Source organism: Hippichthys cyanospilos, chromosome 9, assembly GCF_059441005.1.
Source record: "Hippichthys cyanospilos isolate Australia breed blue-spotted pipefish chromosome 9, RoL_Hcya_1.0, whole genome shotgun sequence".
NCBI classification, from domain to species: domain Eukaryota; kingdom Metazoa; phylum Chordata; class Actinopteri; order Syngnathiformes; family Syngnathidae; genus Hippichthys; species Hippichthys cyanospilos.
The window spans coordinates 10,793,557-10,812,606 of NC_142377.1; the positions used below are offsets into that span (position 1 = coordinate 10,793,557).

The 19,050-nt window shown below is 38.2% G+C and overlaps 1 protein-coding gene across 1 annotated transcript; it reads left to right on the forward strand.

Moving 5' to 3' along the window:
* The first annotated feature begins 656 nt into the window (after positions 1–656).
* mapkapk3 (MAPK activated protein kinase 3) lies at positions 657–13,585 on the forward strand. The gene is made up of 10 exons (XM_088424602.1): positions 657–1,484; positions 5,175–5,314; positions 7,304–7,368; positions 8,201–8,280; positions 8,351–8,477; positions 8,657–8,732; positions 8,799–8,923; positions 9,181–9,266; positions 9,354–9,434; positions 11,532–13,585. Exons 1-10 carry the CDS (start codon positions 1,179–1,181, stop codon positions 11,685–11,687), a joined length of 1,242 nt encoding a protein of 413 aa, XP_088280728.1. The 5' UTR covers positions 657–1,178; the 3' UTR covers positions 11,688–13,585.
* Positions 13,586–19,050: the final 5,465 nt, after the last annotated feature.

Below are 19,050 nucleotides of genomic sequence, written 5' to 3' on the forward strand. Positions count from 1 at the left end.
TTGGTTGAGCGTCTTGATATGTGAAAAGACGAATTTACTTTGAGCGTATGAATAAGTCACAGATGGTACTGTTCACTTAAGATCGTCATCTTGCCACGGCCCATCTGTTGCTCTTCCACCAAAAACCAGCACCATTGTCCGATGCTCCTTTGGGGAGGCGGAGCTAGTAAGTTACGTCAGGAGATGCTGTCAGTCACCGAGCCTTTTGCGTGCCACTGCTTGTAAGTCAAACTTAAATTTACTAATGTAGAAAATGACCACTGTGTACAGTAAATTGTGTATTTAGAAACTCTAATGACTATTGGTAAAAACCGATCAAGCTTCTGCCAGTGCTGGAATAAGGATCGGAACGCGACAGCACTGCCAGTTGTCTGAGCTCTATTTGTGTTACCAATAGCCATTACAGAGTTTCTAAATATATAATTTACTGCACACAGTGGTCATTTTCTACATTAGTAAATTCAAATTTGAATTACTAGCAGTGGCACGCGAAAGGCAGAAGCACAAAGACTTTAATGTGACATCGCGCTTCTATTTTACACGGGTTATATTTTCGATTTATTGATAGAAAAATAACGTTACTTGGGGGTGGCGGGAATACGCGGTTAAGATCATAAATGGTTGGATGGAATTTATAAAGTCGTTTTAATTTACTTCAATGAGAAAACAATGTTTGGATCAAGATCACTGGCACGGAATAAATTAAAACTAAGCTATATAGAGGGTAATGGTGAGCAAAGACATTTGCACTGTAAAATCTTGTCATGCTGTAACACAATCTTCCTTTTGTCCAAACTTGAAGTACATTAGCATTGGCAACATTTGCCAGGCTCCTGCACCTTTAAAGCAGCCGCCGGGGTCGAGTTGTGAAATGAGATCAGTCAGTGGAAGGAGGGTGGCGCTTATGAGCGCTTCCACTTCCACACACTTTGACACTGGCCCATGTGAACTCAAGCCGATCCCATGTCAAAGCTATCTGGACTCGCTTGGCTCCATGTCAGCACCCGCGGGATATTTGGATTCCTTTTGGGGGAATAACTAACTCAGAGAAGCTTTACTAGTTTGGATTTTTCACAAAGGAATGAGAAGATAAAAAGTTTTTGCAGCGGTGTTCAGGACAACCATCCGCGTATATCGGATAATTATCGCGTGATTTGGTGAATCATTCCCGCCCGAACATGCTGCAGGACGGCAACGGGAAGAGCCCGCCGCGAGCGCCGATCGCCGAACCCGAGCACGACTCGCCTTCGGGGGACGCCAAACTGCAACCGCCTCCGCCCCCTCCGCCGAAGGCTCCCCCTGCGGCGGCCGCTGCAGCCGCCGAGGACACCCAATTCCCTTTGCCCGGAAACACCAGACTGGATATCAAAAAGCACGCAGTGACGAAAGACTATAAGGTCTCCAGCCAGGTTTTGGGTTTGGGAATCAACGGCAAAGTTCTGCAGTGCTTCAACAAGAAGACTGGACAGAAGTGTGCGCTGAAGGTACAACTCACCTGCACGTTGCAACAATGTTGTCCAAACTATGGCCAAGGGGTCATTAGCGCCCCTCTGCCCTTTTTTGAACGGCCTTTCGTAACACTTTAGTGACTTCAAGGGACAGTGTGTCAGATTTCAAACGTTTTTCATTAAAAAGGAATAAATTAAATGCATGTGAATTTCAATAACTTGCAAATGAATGTGTTCTTAATGACCACCGGTATATTTTAAATATAATCATAGGTGTAGTTATCATTAAATGATATTACATGGGGGGGGGGGGGGGGGGGCACTCCTCCGGAGGCGGCCATGTTGTTATTGCTGCAGACGATGGTAAATGCAACACGTGCAGCACCTCCTGCTGGCCGTAATGAAAAATGGTCAATCTTACACATTGTCCCTTTAATGTTTTTTCTTGTCTTTATTTTTATAAAAATGCCTACGCCTCTTAGCACGTAACAACGCTCCCTAATTTTGAACAGCTTTTGGACACCGTGGCAAGATTTAATGTATACTTTACACATTATTTTGAGCTGTTTTAAATCCAATTACATCATACAATTTAAAAGGGTTTAATTTGTTGACTATAAATAATTTGAACGGTTAATAATTCGAATAGGTATCACTCCACAACTCCAAACAATGTCAATTAAGCTGCAAAATCCACACATTTTTCTTCATAATGGAGGCAGCTGTTTTGCCACTTGCTGTCGCCTTTAGATGACATCACAGTTGCTCGGGTGACAACCGGTCACGGCCCGGCTTGATAGGATCACGTGACCTAACTCCGAAAACACCCGAGCTATGATTGGTTCTCACCTGAGCTTTGAGCAATAGTGAGGTCATCATCAGGTGACATCGAGTGATAAAATGGCCGCCCCCTGAGATGAAAAAAAGGATTTTTTTTTTGCCTCGTTGCAGTCTCTGATTCAGAATCTGATTCACAATTTTATCATCCCCATCTTGATAATGTCACATGGCCAAACTCGGTAAACAGGCGAGCCATGATCGTCAAACAAATGTAAATATCAGATAACCAAAGTTAACAATAAAATGCAACTTTTGATGATTACATACTTGTAGTCAAATAGTGTCACTTATAATGGAAACAAAAAATGTTCTAGAAGCACAAAGAAGTCATACTCGTGTACTGAATTTTCTCACTGGTTAGGACAATGTACTAGTACGTTGACTTTAATGCTTTCCGCATAAATACACAATAAAAGACTTTTCTATTTTTTTCCTGATACAATTTATAATCATATCTGCTTGGGTTGCGAATGAAGCTTAATGAAGTGCCTGAGTGTAAACAGTCCCTATCTTGACATTCACTAAACTTTATTGATCCCGCAGAGGAAATTGTGTTCACTCTCTGAGAGACATGTCAAAAGTGAGAGGGGGCCACACGATCATATTTCAGCTATCGTGTAACTGAGAGGAACCTCTGAGAACAAACACAATCTGTCCTGGGGAGTGTGTCAACCTCCTGTGCGCGTATTGAATCAGTTCTCTTTCAAACAAGTTTAAATAAAAGATGTTTGTCTCTTGTATGGTGAGCCTGGCTGTAAAAATAATAATAATAAAAAATCACAACCGACTTGGACGCAGTGGACTTTTTAAATGACCCTATTGTCGCTCCAAGTCATTAAGTTAACAATTGGGGTATATAAAAAGCCAAAGGCGACATGATAAGGAGGTTCTAATAAGGAAGGTGCTGAGTGGAGTTGACCACCTTGTGAGCTTTTTAATTAGCGAGACATCTGGGTGCTAAACATAATGGATGAGTATAGCTTTAATCCACTTTGTAGCAGAGCTGGATGGATGCCATTCACTCCATTTACACTCATCAGAATTCCATTTAGCCCCATTTGTCTGATTGTTGACCTCCGTAACCTTTGACAATATTAAAAACGCTTGTTTGTTAACTAGCAAAGCCTAAAGACAGTCAAAATTTCCATCAAAGAAAAACCCTGAATTTTTTTGGGACAAGAACATTTTTCTCTTCACTTGAACCCACCACTGCTGTTAAATAGTTAATAAGTCTCCAGTGACCCTCATTAAAGCTTAAATTCTTGTTTAGACGACTCCAATTGGAACTTTGAAGTTCCAGGATGTCATGTGACCAGAATATATATTTTTAATAGACATATTAAAAGGTATTTCACAACATTCTTTACAATTAATGCTCAAGGAAAATAGGAAAAAAGTAGATGTAAAAAAGTAACAATGTTTTTAGTAACCTTGGTTGTATGTTGAAAATGAAAATTAAATATCATTGTAAGGTAACAAAAACAAGACACTTTTAGAAAAATACTAAACTTGTTTAGTAGTGTCGGACCAAGGAAGCTTCATGAAGCTCTTGTGATATTTTTCACTCCTGCAGAGGGCACTGGTTTTGGTTCAAAAAGGCAGGGGATATTTTCCCCGTTTCCACAGTTAAGAAAATATCAAAATGCTTCATGGAGCTTCATTTTCCCGTCACTATTAGTTAGCAATTTTCAACATAAAAAGTTAATATTAACTACATTATTTTTCATGTAAAATGAATACATTTTAAAAACACGACAGAAATTGACACATGACCAAATGGGCCAGCCATGATCAGCCGTTGCTTTAGTGTTGAGCACATGGCCGCAAGTGGGAAAAAAAAGTGTTTTTAATCATTTGTTGATGAAAAATAATTTACTCATCAAATGAATTATAGGTTAAATTAATAACCTTATAGTGTTTTAAATGGTTAAATACATTTAATAGTGCACCTTATACGACCACGTTTATGAACAGACTTAATACAGAGCTGTCACTTGCTGGAGCAGAAATAATGTAAATAAATAATATGTCTACATAATAATATGTGTCTTTAAATATGTATTATATATAAAATAATGAGCTTTTTTGTTCCATGAGGCTGTTTTTTAGGCACAGAGCCTTCGTGTGAACAGTGACTTCTAGAGAAACGAGGTTTCAGCAGAAGTGTGAGGAGGCTGTTAATTGGTTTAGAGCAGAATCGGGGCAAGTGTGTGTGTATGCGGTCGCCATAATGTCTCTGTAGCTCGCTATATTGCTTGTCGTTTTTCATTCGTACTCTTTTATTATTATGGCAGTGCCCTGCACGTAATGAGCATTATGAAGCAATAAATGAGTTTCTCGTGAAAGTCACGTTCGGTCACATTTACTTTTAGTGTGCCCTGAGACTTCCAGTTATCACTTCCTCATCCACACACTCATAGTGAAGAGCAGTCACTGACATCTTCAATGGGACTACAAGAAACTCCTTAAATGTCTTCCGTGACATAGAATTGTCATAAATCAACAAGCAAGCTGCTCGTCTTCATAATCAGAATCAGTTTGCGTGCACGTGTACGTGCGTATGTGTGTGTCTCGCTCACATGTCCATGAGTCAGTCTTTCCCAGTCGGTGAGCAGAGCAGCCTTCTTGTTAACATCAGATCACTCCTTGGCTGTCATATCCAAAAATACGCACTTACTGCTCATGGATGTTATGTCAGCATCCACCTGCTGTCTGGCCTGGATTCGTACGCCAAATTGGCAAATCGCTGTTTGCTTACCGTTTATCCAGCAAATCCATTAAAAAAACATATCAGAATCCAACAAACGAAGAACCCAATTCGATCATAATGGGACTGTATTAATTGTAAGTGATGGTGGTTTGTCTTTTCCCTATTGTGTCTTCCAGATCCTCCATGACAGCCCCAAAGCAAGGCGGGAGGTGGAACTTCACTGGAGGGTGTCTGGCGGTCCGCATATTGTTCGAATCCTCAGCCTGTATGAGAACCTGTATCATGAGAAGAAGTGCCTGCTCATCATCATGGAGTGGTAACGTGTACCTTGTTAGCTTGCTATGTATCATTTCAACTCATAATTTAAGGGTCTGTGTGTAGAATCTAGTGCCATCTTGTGGTGAATTAGAAGAATGCAACAATTTTGAATCACACTCTGGTATTGGTGTCCAAACTTGCATTTAAGGACCACATGCAAAAAAACGGAAGGATGCAAGGGACACTTTGCTGTGATGGGAAAAAGATGCCTCATGAAGTGCTTGAGATTTATTTTTACTCCTCCAGATGGTGCTCTTGGTTTACAGATAAATGCTAGCGCAGTGGAAATGTATGAAAGTACCCTTTGAACCTCTGGACGAGTGATAAAATATCACACGCACTTCATGAAGCTTCATTTGGCCATTACTACCATTTTTTTTTGGGGGGGGGGGGGCATACTCTCTTCTCATTCTCCTTGCCACCCTTCTACTTTCTTTCGTCCTTTCGCCCATCAAATTCTAATTTTGTTGTATATTTTATCCCGCGGGCCCCTGAAAAAGGGATTGCAGGCCGAATATGGCATAGTTCTTCTTTGGGTATTTGGAAACGAAATATGGCGGCAAAACATGTCAGCCCTCTATTAGGGGCAGTATGAGCTTTGTGTATGTAAAATTATCTTTAAAGAAATGTATGTGATAGAACATAGTTTTTGTATATTGAAATTTATCATGAATAAATGAATTTTTAGCTCATCACCAAATAGCACGAAATTCTAAAGACTCTCCCCTTCAAATCCCGCAAATCTTTATTTGTATTGTTTCATTAGGTTACAATGACCCAACAAACAACCACGATTGTGTGTGCTAATCATGTAATTTACCATGCAAGCAGAGCTAGCTACTTAAAAAATGGCCCCGCACAAACAAACGTGAACTGAAACGGATCTCTTCAAATTATTGAGGATTTAATCTTGGGGCAGTCATTTATTTATTGCCTAAATGTACTGGCATGGCAACAGTGTTTGTGTTCTCGTGTTTGTAGTAACCGTTTGTGTGTGTGCGAAAGTCAGTGATCTCAGTCTGCTGTTAGCTGCTTCCTGTGACAGCGGAGGTCAGCGGGGTTCGACATTTTAGTTCTGTCACTCGAGCACAAAAGCGTGTTTATTCCTCTCGCTTCCTCTCTCCGTCCTCTAATGGTGTAGGGAACACATCCTCATTGGCAAACATGTCACCAAACCTATCAAATAATCAAATCGAAAGTCAAAGGTCAAATATTTTATATTTACCACCTTAGGTAAATGTGAGGTTGAAATCAGCTTCATCCCACAATTCAATTTTGCTTATCTTTTTATTTAGTGACGATCAACAAAATGTTCATCTTATCACTTATCAGCGTTACAAAGCGTCTATCTGCTCGGTACAATATGAGCAAGACATTTAATTAAACATCAATTGCTTGCACAGATGTTACCAAGCAGATGTTCTTGTAAAACCCTTAATGGACACGACATGTTTGCTAACTTTTTGATAAGATAAGGCATCCATTTTACTTCTAAGACCATTTACATATTTTGTCACCGGAAATTTCACCTGTATTGCATATGAAGTTGAGGCGCAACGATTAATCGACAATTGATCTTTCGCCAAATTAATCGATAAGGATTTTTAATTGATTAATCATTTTTAAGACTAAAAATTAATCAAATCAAATTTTTTTTTTTTTTTAGTATGAAGGCAAACTCATGATACAAACGGTTATCAGCATTTTTACCAATCGTATGAAATGCTTGCGATCAAACCAGCAGGCTAATTATGACAAAAATGTGCGATTTCAATTTGAAATAATGTCTTTTTTTTTAAATTAAGGGATGTAAAATGAAAAAAGTGTTCTTCAATGTACAACTCAATCACCGCAATGCAATCATAAATCAATCAACAAAATAATAGACGGATTCATTGATGAATGAAATAACCTAAGCGCAATGCTTCCATTTCAAATGTCAAAATTCAGTTTGTGTGGGTGTGTGTCCATTCGTGTGGCTCTGCAGTATGGAGGGGGGAGAACTGTTCAGCCGCATCCAGGCCCGAGGAGACCAGGCTTTCACTGAGAAAGGTGAGATCAAATATGAATATATACAGTAAACAAACAAAGAAATAAATAGAGGAATGTTAATTAACTTGTACATCATCCATTTGGAACAAATATATAGACAGAATAGACTTTCGGGAGCTACATTTGTAGTGCTATCTGTGGGTGGATTTTATTCATGTTTCCATATGCTCGTCCACAGGAAAATTTCTACTAGTAATAATTATTCCTGACAAAGTACATCGTTGTTAAACTTGAATAAATACATTCATAAGAGGACACTTCAAGTTGAATATTTTTCTGTGGACAAATAATGATTTATTTTTGCAAACAGGTCTGACATTTAACATTGATTTTTTTTTTTGTGGAACAATATTTATTAATAAAGTTCGTTCTTATGTTTTATTTTTTTTTAAACCCAAAAATGCGGGCTACTTGGATGAAAAGATATTTCACATGGGGTACATCTCTGAAAAAAAGTTGACTACCACCGATATGAAATACAGAGTATATTGAGAATATTGAATGAATGCTTCCCCTCAAACATACACGAGTGGATGCCTGGTGCTCTGCGAGGCACAAAACAGGATGTTATCAGAGGGAAGTGGCCGCTGAATTTCCAGCGTCAGAGTATCATCAGCAGGTTACAACAGAGAAAGCCTCGAAGTGTCCTCGAAAAAGTCTTGTAAATATATTAGTTGACTCACAAATCAAACGGCTATGTCGAATTTTCCATTCTGCACAAGTTTGATTTGCGATATGCCGCGGATATAGATCTGGTTTCTTGACACGCCCCGTGACACGCACATCTGATTGATTTCCGGTTTGAGACCGTGTCTTTGCACCCCTTTGGCAGAGGCGTCTGAGATTATGAGAGACATCGGCTCCGCCATTGAGTTCCTGCATAGCATTAACATTGCACACAGAGATATCAAGGTGAGCTCAACAATTTCAATTTTGCTTTGGAAAACAAATAGTAACCTCATTTTCTGCCCCCCTTTTACAGCCTGAGAATCTTTTGTACACCTCAAAGCACAGGAATGGAGTTCTCAAGCTCACAGACTTTGGTTTCGCCAAGGAGACCACGCAACACAACCCTCTTCAGACCCCCTGCTACACACCCTACTACGTGGGTTAGTGCCTCTTTATTTACAAATATCCTGAACTTTGACATTTTGTCACCATATGGGTGAAATTTCAGCTCCCTGGCGTAGTCTCTCCCTTTGATGTGAAAGGGCTTCGATGTAAAGATCAAATGATCGGACAAAATACAAGAGTTGAACTTAATTCAGTTTTTCTTGTCGCGGATCAGCGCCAGAGGTTTTGGGTCCGGAGAAATATGACAAGTCATGTGACATGTGGTCGCTGGGCGTCATCATGTATATCCTGTGAGTATTTCACGTTTGTCGCCGAAGAAAGAGTGGAGGGATTACCGCTGTGTTGTTCTTCCCTAGATTGTGTGGCTTCCCTCCATTTTATTCCAACACGGGTCAAGCCATTTCACCGGGGATGAAGCGGCGAATCAGGATGGGGCAATATGAATTTCCCAACCCGGAGTGGGCTGACGTTTCACATGAAGGTGTGTTCATTTACCCTTCACAAATTGGCATGTGGGCGGGACATCAGTGCCCTTTTTAATTTGACTACAATTATATTTGTCACTTTTCAGCTATACTAAAGTTTTCAAAGTGTTTTGATAACCCTGACGAATCCTTGATTGGCTGTATAACCTTTAACAAAAGATGTAGCAAAAAAAATCTATCATTTCGAAGAAGATTGGTTTCAAGACAATTTATTCAATCAAATTTAAAGACTTGCAAATTGGTCCTCCTATAGGCAAAAATTTGATTCACCAGCTGCTGAAGACAGATCCCAACGAGAGAATGACCATCAGTCAGTTTATGAAACACCCTTGGATCAGTGTAAGTTTGCACACCCAAGACACAACACACTTTTGAAACAACTGGTACTATTTCCAATGTATTTATTTATTTGTTTGTGTTGTACAGCAAGCCATGGTGGTCCCGTCCACTCCTCTCCACACCTCCCGGGTACTGACTGAGGACCGAGAAATGTGGGAAGACGTTAAGGTGTGAAACGCAACAACACTGACCTCTTCTGGCCACTGGGTGGAATTACAAGTAAAAAAAAAACGTTCTAGACTGACAGATTTTAAATTCCAATTTATTTACAAAAATCCCGGAGTTCATATCAATAAAAGATCTGTTAGACTGAAATTCTAAAAATAAGATGTACTTGAAAATATGATTGAAATGCTTGATTTTTTTTGTGATCTAATTGAAATACAGTTCAAAAACAAAGACAGCATGATCCACGTGAACTTGGAGACTTGCGCTTGGACTCAAGAAATATATTGTGTAACATTATCTGTAAAATCGCATCATTAATGGTAATCTTTATCCGGATAAAATGTGACAAATTAAAGGCCTACATTTTGCCAAGGAGTCGTAACACCATTTAGCAGCTAAGTTGCTTCATGTTCCAATTAATTTGCTCTCAATTTGCGAAGAAAAAGGTGCTGTTCCCTTTACATCATTAATATGCATTTTCTAAGAAAGGTGAGAACAAATTCAGGTAAATAAATAGAGAGAGAGGAAAAATAAATGATATAATGTACTGTTTCCTTGTTTGCTCTGTATTTTAATAGAAAGGTTTACCCCTGCACCATTTCTAAGGCACTTTCGATTAAAGTGTATGAGCTGTGCCGACGCACACACATGACGTCATGACGCCCACGTAATACCGCCTGTGTTCACTAGAGGGGGGCAGTGACTATAGGCCCTAACTAAATACTGTACAATACAAGTGTCTAACACACACACACACACACACACACAGCGTTTTTTTTCTTCTCTCATACCATTATATTAGGAAATCAGACCTTTTCAATGGGTGCAATTGTGCGTGAGTAAAGTCATGGATAAATAGTAGCAGTCCTCAAGAGCTGAAGTCTGACGTAACAAGCAGAAAATACAATTGTCTTCAATGATGGACTCACAATAGCGGATCCTTCTGCAATAGTGTAATGTAGGTTGTGCAAATGTTTCCCTTTTCAACTACTTCTCAAAAAAGCTCAGGCTAAACTCTTACTTCATCCCATATTCAAACATGACAGACCAGTACGGTTTTAGAATGTGTGTGTATATACAGTATATATATATATATATATATATATATATATATATATATATATATATATATATATATATATATATATATATATATATCAAATATATATTTGAGCTGAGTGGCATAATTGCTTTAGTGAAAATATTTAATAAAGTTTGCGACAATGCCACATCACTGATGTTCAAAGTAGTCACTAGTAGCGACAAACAAATGAAGCTTCGTGAAGCACTTGTGATATTTTTTCACCGCTCTAGATGGTTCAAAGTGGCAGTGGAAATGGAATATGTTTCCACTGAACTTTCATTGATCGGGAAATTAAGGAGTACGAAAATATCACAAGTCACTTGTGACAAGTGCTTCATGAAGCTTCATTTTCCCTTTACTAGTCACTAGGTCTGTCACTTTTGAATATAATTAAAATTCATTGTTCAATCAATAATTGTATTAATTCTTAGAATAAGCTGATAAAAATGTCATTTCACATTCAAGTTTATTGCAAAACAATTAGTTTCCCTTATTACTATTAATTACCTAATTAATGTTTATTCATTGATGCTCAGTAGAAAATGCAACACTAAACAAGATAAGTGAATGAAACACTCCAGGAAGTTGGGTAGATTTGATCCAAATATTACGACCCATAATTGGGTTATTTTTTTACCCAACTGTTTTAAGAGTGTACATTTGTAGTGGGAACTAGACATTTTATTCAACAATTCCAGAAAATAGATTCTCAACATCATATGTTGTGTTTTATTGATGTGTTTTATTTATTTTTCATATAAAACTTAACAAAAGTAGTCCATGTAATACAATTAAAAAACAAAAGAAGTCGCTACATGTTCTAATTAATCTGATCCTAATTTGAAAAGAAAACATGTGTTCGGTTCAATTAGATTTGAAACTGTTAAAATCCCCCTGAAGTGTCTTCAGGTACCCTCAGGGTTTTTCCTACCCCCATTTGAGAATCATAAACTATGTCTTGCTGGTGTAAATGCACCAATGAGTAAACAGATTGTGTATCTGAAATGTCACAGGAGGAAATGAACAGCGCCTTGGCGACCATGCGTGTGGACTACGACCAGGTGAAGATCAAGGACCTGGACACGTCCAGCAACCCGCTCCTCATGAAGAGGCGCAAAAAAGCTGCTGCAGGGGCCAAGGGCGGCGCCACCGTCTGCCAAAGTCAGTGAAGGCGGCGGATCACCCTCACAAAAAAAGGGCAAAGACTTCCTTGCTAGTATTTTTAAAAGATTTGGATTACGCAATTATGAACACATCGGGACATAAATTGTCCTGATTGTACCGTTTTGCGCCAATATTTTTGTGAATGGTTTTTATTACATTTTAAGATCCCCGCCCCTTTATTTGAGCGCTAATGTGCAAAAATGTATGTTTTATATTTGAGGTGTCATTTTTGACCATGCACTAATCAGTGAGCATTGCTCACATACAGAGGAACCTCCAAAGATTTGCATTTTGTGGTTCCTCCAACATGTTATGGACCTTTGGTGTCAAAAGGATTAACTTCAAAAACTGCTTTATTTTTCTCTTTGGCTTTTTTTTTTTGTGTGGTTTTATTAGTCATCAGTAGCTATCTGCTATTTAATATTCTCCTTACCCTTGTTAGTATCCTAACTGACTTTTGGGCAAAGTCAAGGTAGGAAGTCATAAAACCCGGCTGAAACATGCAAGAGCAGAAAAAAACCTACAAAATCAACATAGGGAGGCAGGAGGTAAGATTCAAAGCTCGAACCTCAAAATGTTGAGGCAGACATTTTAACCATTGTGCCATGCTCAGTAGCAATAAAGTAGAGCTGCAACTAAGGATAATTTTAATTATCGATTGTTATTTTTCATGAATTCATCAATGAATCTGATTTAAAAAAAAACATTTAATTTCCATCCCTTGGTTCAAAAACAGGACATTGTTTCAAATTGATGCGTCATCTAAAACTGGGTTACTGCTTTGGTCTGTAATGTCAGAAAAAAAATAAGCACAAAGTTAAAATGTTGCTATTTTTTTATTCATTTGAAAGCAAATGATTGCTTTTTTTCACATGAAGGACTTCAGAAATAGGATAATTTCCTCCATTTTAAAAAAATTATTTTTGGTCAATATCATTTACCTCATTGAATGTACCATACTAAGTCCTAGTGTGCTCAGTAGAGGACATACTGGCCTTTTCAATGATGTCTCACTTGTTTAGGTGGGATGCGGAGGAGTGGATCATCAAAAATAGTTTTTGATTAACACTGAGCGCCGCTGACGTGAAATCACGTCAATGTAACCTTACCGACGTGTGTCATTGACGTCAATTGACGTCGAACATGTTTTTATTTTTTTATTTTTATTTTTTTTGGGGGTGGGGGTGCAAAAAAGGTTTGTGCAACTCTGGATCATTTAGCTAGTGAAAATAAACTAAATGTGCCATGGTCAGTCAGAATGTTTGAAATTGGTTGGCATGTTGTCTTTTTTAATGGCTGGCATTAAAGGCATTTTTGCTCATCAATTAGTTGTCAAATAATTGTTACAGCTCTATAGTAAAGTTAAATCAATATATTTGTGACGATGCACGAACTGCTTTAGTAATTAAGAATCATTGCCAGGCAGGTTAAGGATTTATATTTTATGGTTTAGGCACATTGAATCATGAAATATCAATACAACTGGTCTTGCTTTGCACAGATTTCCATTTGTTGATTAAATTCATTTTATAGTGGTTAACGTTTCTTTGTCGATACTTTGCTCAAAATGTTGATCAAACCATTGCCTGTCCAGGTACTGAAGGCTCTAGATGGGTGACAAGCGCATTGTGAAATAAAAAAAATATTCACAATACTTCATTTCTTGCAATTGCAGCATCACAAAACAGATTTTGTTTGACCTTGGAAGTTGGACTGTTATTATCAAACCAAGTGTGGACAAACTGTGAAACCGGAGCACTCTTGTGCTGTGTTGTCTGTGTTCAAATGCCTTTGTCAAAGAGATTAGCGCAAAGTCTGACTCGTGTGTCCTTTTCCTGAACCCTTGACTGAGTATTTTTCCTAAGAAAAAAAAAAATCAATAAAATGACCAAACAAAATGTGAGCTTTGGAAGACTTGTGTGTTTCCTGCCAGTGTTACGCCAGCCGCCAGCATGCTTTGCACAAGTCAGGTGTGGTTTGCTTGTGCGACATGGGTGAGTTGTGACATTTTGTTGAGAAAAGGGTTTTGTGTTTGTGCAAATGTTGCACACAGGTAAATAGAGTGGGTGCTCCCATATCAAGATGGTTGCACAGTTGCTCTTTATTTGCGCTTTAAGATTGTGGATATTTAAACACCTTTTGGAGGCCGTGAACACACTTTAATGCTTTTTCTGCCATGACAGCAACATTACAATTTTCTTTTCAAATTAAGAGCAAATCAAATGGAACACGAAACAACTCATTGCTAAACATGTTAGTTGCTCCTTTGCAAAATGAATGCATTTTTTTAATGCTTTACACTGGTTGTAGGGCACTTGGAGGGAAAAAAATGTCATGTTGTCCTGTTCTGTTGCTGTGACAGGAACGTTATTACTAAATCATGTCAGTCACTCCTTTGCAAAATGAATGCTTGTATTTAATACTTTGCACTGGTTAAGGGGTACTTGGCTGAATTAAAAAAAAAAAAAAGTGTCATGTTGTTCTGTCATGTTGCCGTGACAGGAACATTTTCATTTTCAAATGAAGAGCAAATTAAATGGAACATGAAACAACTCATTACTAAATCATGTTGGTCACTCCTTCTCTGTAAAATTAATGCTTTTATTTAATGCTTTGTGCTGGTTTTGGGGCTACTTGGAAGTAAAAAAAATGTCATGTTGTCCTGTCATGTTGCTGTGACAGGGACATTACCATTTTCTTTTCAAACTAAGAGCAAATTATAAGGAACATGACAAAACTCATTTCTAAATCATGTAACAAAATTAAAGCTTTTATTTAACGCTTTGTGATGGTTTGGAGTTACTTGGAAGAAAGAAAGATGTCATGTCCTGGTGCTGTGATAGGAACATTACAGTTTTCTTTTCAGATTAAGAGCAAATCAAATGGAACATGCAACAACGTATTTAAAAAAAATCAAGCATAGGCAGTTACATAATTGAAAAAGTTTGAGAACCATTGCTCTCAATTGTGCGCTTGGAATTAGGCAGTGGCTCAGTCGGTTTACTAAAAGGTCAACGCAATCATGTTTACTTTAACCTAAGTACCTTTCCCCCATTTTTATCACATGGTCCTCTGCAGTATTTAGGGGAAGGGTTGGGAGTAAGCTGATCATTAAAACTAACTTGGCATCACTGGTGTAAATACGCGATGTCGGCCATGATTAGACGCGGCCCAAATAGAGCATGAGCTCTCAGCTGTTGTGTGCCACTTTCGAGTCATTGTCACAGAGACGCTCCTGCCAAGGAAGATACTCAAGTTGCAGGCCCGCTGTTGGTTACGTGTGGAATTTTACAGCATGTTGCCCATGACTTCCTTTGTCACCGTTGTGGTTTTTTCGGTTTTGTATTTTTTCCGTTATTACTCAGACGTATTGCGTGACAAGTCCGGCCACGACATACATTTGTAACGCCAACGGGAAGGACAAATGTTTCATATTTATCGCTTGTAATATTCCATTGGACTCCCCGCTCTTAGCATGGGGACCAATCGTTGTTGGCTCAAATACAATTTGGAGTTTGGGGGCTCAAATTTGCATGTTCTATTTAGGCTGTTATCAAACGGGGTTACTCGCGGTACGTGACGGCACTTCTGAGGATATGTTTGATATTAACAGGGTTTCTACATGTATCAGCGAATGCTTTTAATATGGCTGTCAAGCCATTCAAATGTTCCAATTAATCACCAAATTTTCTGTAATTATCTGTAATCAATCTTGATGAATCACATTTTCAACAAATATTTTCTGTGATGTTTCTAACAGATTTGATTACAACAATCTTGGAATTCACGTAAAATCATCAAAAATATGATCTTTTTTCACTCGTTCAATGCCAGGGACATATTTTTACGTTGTTTTTTTTTTTTTTGTTTTTTTTTTTAGTCTGGACGTTAAATACTACATACTTAAGTATTAAATCAAAACTTTAGTACATTAAGGACATTCATTTCCAGAAGGCCCTTGGCATTGAACGAGTAAAAAGACTGTAATAATACCTTTAAAAAAAAAAGTTAACGCTTTATAGAATTTAAATTAATCTCAAAATTTTACTTTCACATCACTACTTTTTAATACTGTCAATCTAAGGATTTTCTTGATAACTTTCTTGCCTCTCAAAAGAAATTTAATGCCACATCCAGCTGCATTTTCATATGTTGGAGACAGGAATAAATAGTGCGTTTTGCTTTTCAAATTAATAATAAATCAACTGGAACAAACGGACTCCATTCCATTTTTTAAAATTGTGAATTACAACCACACCACAAATATTTAACTACTCTTTATTATTATTATTATTGTCATGTATTATTATTATTTTATTTTTATTTTTTTCTGCCCTCTGTTATAGTGACTCCTTTGCACAATGTTGTATGCTCTTACTTTGCGATAAGGAATGTTAGAAGGAAGCGTTTTGTCAATAGTGACGCAATTTTCCGGCAGACGGGCCAGAAATAAAACCGATGATGTTACGCAATTTACCTTTTTGAGCTGCTGAATGAAATATGTTTAGAGATGCTCCAACAAATATAGTTCTAATATTTATTAAATCAGACCATTTTCAATTAAAAATGCATTAGTACCTTTGTTTGATAGGGAGGCAATTATATATATATATATATATATATATATATATATATATATATATATATATATATATATATATATATATATATATATATATATATATATATATATTCAAAATTTAAAAAAAAAATGTTTAAACACTCTGCCTGATATCGATTCCCTGCAAAAGTGTTTTGATATTAGATGGATATTTATTCTGAGAACTCATTTGTTTGGGAGCATTCAAACTATTTCTAGTCATTGAATCTTGATGAGAAAACAAAGCTTCATGAAGCACTAGTGTTTCATGAAGCGTCATTTGTCCGTCACGACTAGATGGTGCTCTTGGTTTACAGATACAGGCTTGTGCAAAGAAACTGCATTAAGATTTCCCCGCATCTTTGAACAAAGAGTGCCATCTAGAGGAGTGAAAAAATATCACAAGTGCTTCATGAAGCTTCATTTGTCTGTCACTAGTAAATATGTTTATTGACTGTTAATGGAATTTACAAAAAGGAATATTTTGCTATGATATGCTTTTTGCTCTAGCGCTGCTAATAGCGGTGCTATTAAGTCAGGAGGTCACCTGTTGTGGAAGTCCAAACCGAAAAAAAGATGAGTGACCTATTCCTGTGTCATTGCTGACTTTCGCGCTGCCTAGCATGGGTCAGAGAAGCTCGACGAACTTATGACAGTCATCCGAACTATGACAATGATGTCGTAACTTGAGAATGTTCTTTAACTAGCGTTCTGGTGGCACATACAGTAAGCGTGAGAATGTCCAGACGATGTTGGGTAAAAACAAGTGCCTTGTATTTGACTACGATACGTCACAGTGAGACTGGTCTGACTGGTATGTTGTGGTGTGTGTCTGTGTGGGTGTGTGTAGGTGTGTGCGGGGCTTGCTGCCTTAGGCGTGGGTGTGCGGCGAGTGGGAGTGAGGGGTGAAAAGCGCGGGGGAGAAAAGGGGACTGGGTTATGTTGGCCTTTCTGGAAGAATGTGTTTACGGTCAAGTTAAGCGCCTTTGGAGCTCTGACGATATATGTCATCGCTTCTCCAGAACTGATTTGTCCTTTCCTCTGCACGAAACGTGTCTTGCGACGTGCGCAGATGCCTGTTGTAATGGTTGAGCACATCGGGCACTAAGTGAGGCCATATTGTGTGGAAATGGGCCAGGCAAAACCAAGTTTTGGTATTTACGCGGATGCATGTAAATTGTTGCATTTAGAAACAGGCGGTTTGCGCTGTTGTGGATGTGTACACAGCAGGCCGCCTCCCTTTCAAATTAGTACAAGAGGCAAGCAGTTCTTGTACGTTGATGAGGCACTGCAATTTGACTCCGGGCTTCAGATAACAATCATTTTAATAATCGATTTATTGGCATTTTTGGTCTTTGGATATTCTACAGAAAATTCTAATCAAAGTTTTCGGATTTTAAAAATATATACAGTATATTTTACCGAATGACAGCAGTTCTGCAGGGAAGCTCGGACCAGTGCCGGCTAATCGGATCCCACCCAAACACGATACATCATTGGAAAAGCTCGAATGTCCTTGACTGAGGACACTAGGACTTAGTAGGGTAGCTCAAATTGTCAAAAGATACAGAAGAAAAATGAATGTCCGCAACAGTGGACACAAATAAATAGATTGCATCTCAGGTTGAAGCATAGAAAAAAAAATCTTATCTCTTAAATTTTAGAGGTGCTAGGTTTGCATTTACGAATGCTCGGGCACCCTCCAAGATGGGCTAAAAATACCCATGGGATCAACAAAATTATTGATTATTAATGGATTCATTAAATGAATTCATTTCATTGGGTGGAAGTAATTGTTCAGTAAACAGAAGCATTCACACCGGTGTGCTGTTTAGCAGCTTCAATTAACCCAATGCGTTTTAGGAATGTGGGTGCGAGTCGAAAAATTACAGTAATAACAGTGTCAAATGTCTCCCTCACTGCCGGTGTCACTAAAAAATAATCTTAATATCCATGCGCAAGTACCTGTGTGCTCTGTCTTAGAGGTACAGGGTACACCCTCCTGAAACTCAGCCCATTCATTTTTGTGCTTTGTAGTGGACATTTGTTTTTGGTCTCTCTCTTTTGACATATTTGAGCGACTAGTGTGCTCTAGAAAAAAATCCTGGCCTTTTTCACGATGTCATTTGTTTGAGTGTATGCAGCGTAGTTACTTTTGCAATGATCACATTTTTACAATTTTTGTAAAGAAAGCAGTGTAGACACCCCCCCCCCCCACACACACACACACACACACATTTTTTTTTTTTTTTAATGAATGGATAGGGTTAATGCCACTGAACATTTTGAGGGGTTGAAAGTAAATATATATTTAGATTTGCAATTATGACCGTTTCAAAATCAGCCCAAATTGGGTGATAACGAGGCCAGGCTAGTGAAAAATCCCCGGACACCCAGGGGTTAATATTCCTGGGCAATAATAGCAATAATATATCTCTGGGTCATTTTGACCAGGGTTTTGCTTTGTAATCAAAAAAACAGTTGCAAAGAAATTAATTTATCCATTTTACGTAGCTGCCTATCCTAACAAGGGTCACAGGCTTGCTGGTGCCTATCCCAGATGACCTCGGGCAGTAGGCAGGGAACACCCTCAAACAATTGTAACAAAAATTCAAAGCATTCTATTGTAAAAAGGCACTCACAAAAATGTCCACAAATGCCATTTTTAATGGATATGTTGGCAACATAATAAGCCAAGCAGATGTAAGGAAAAAAAACGTTTACTTTAACTTTGAAAATGGTTGTTTCACATAATAGGAGGGTTAAAT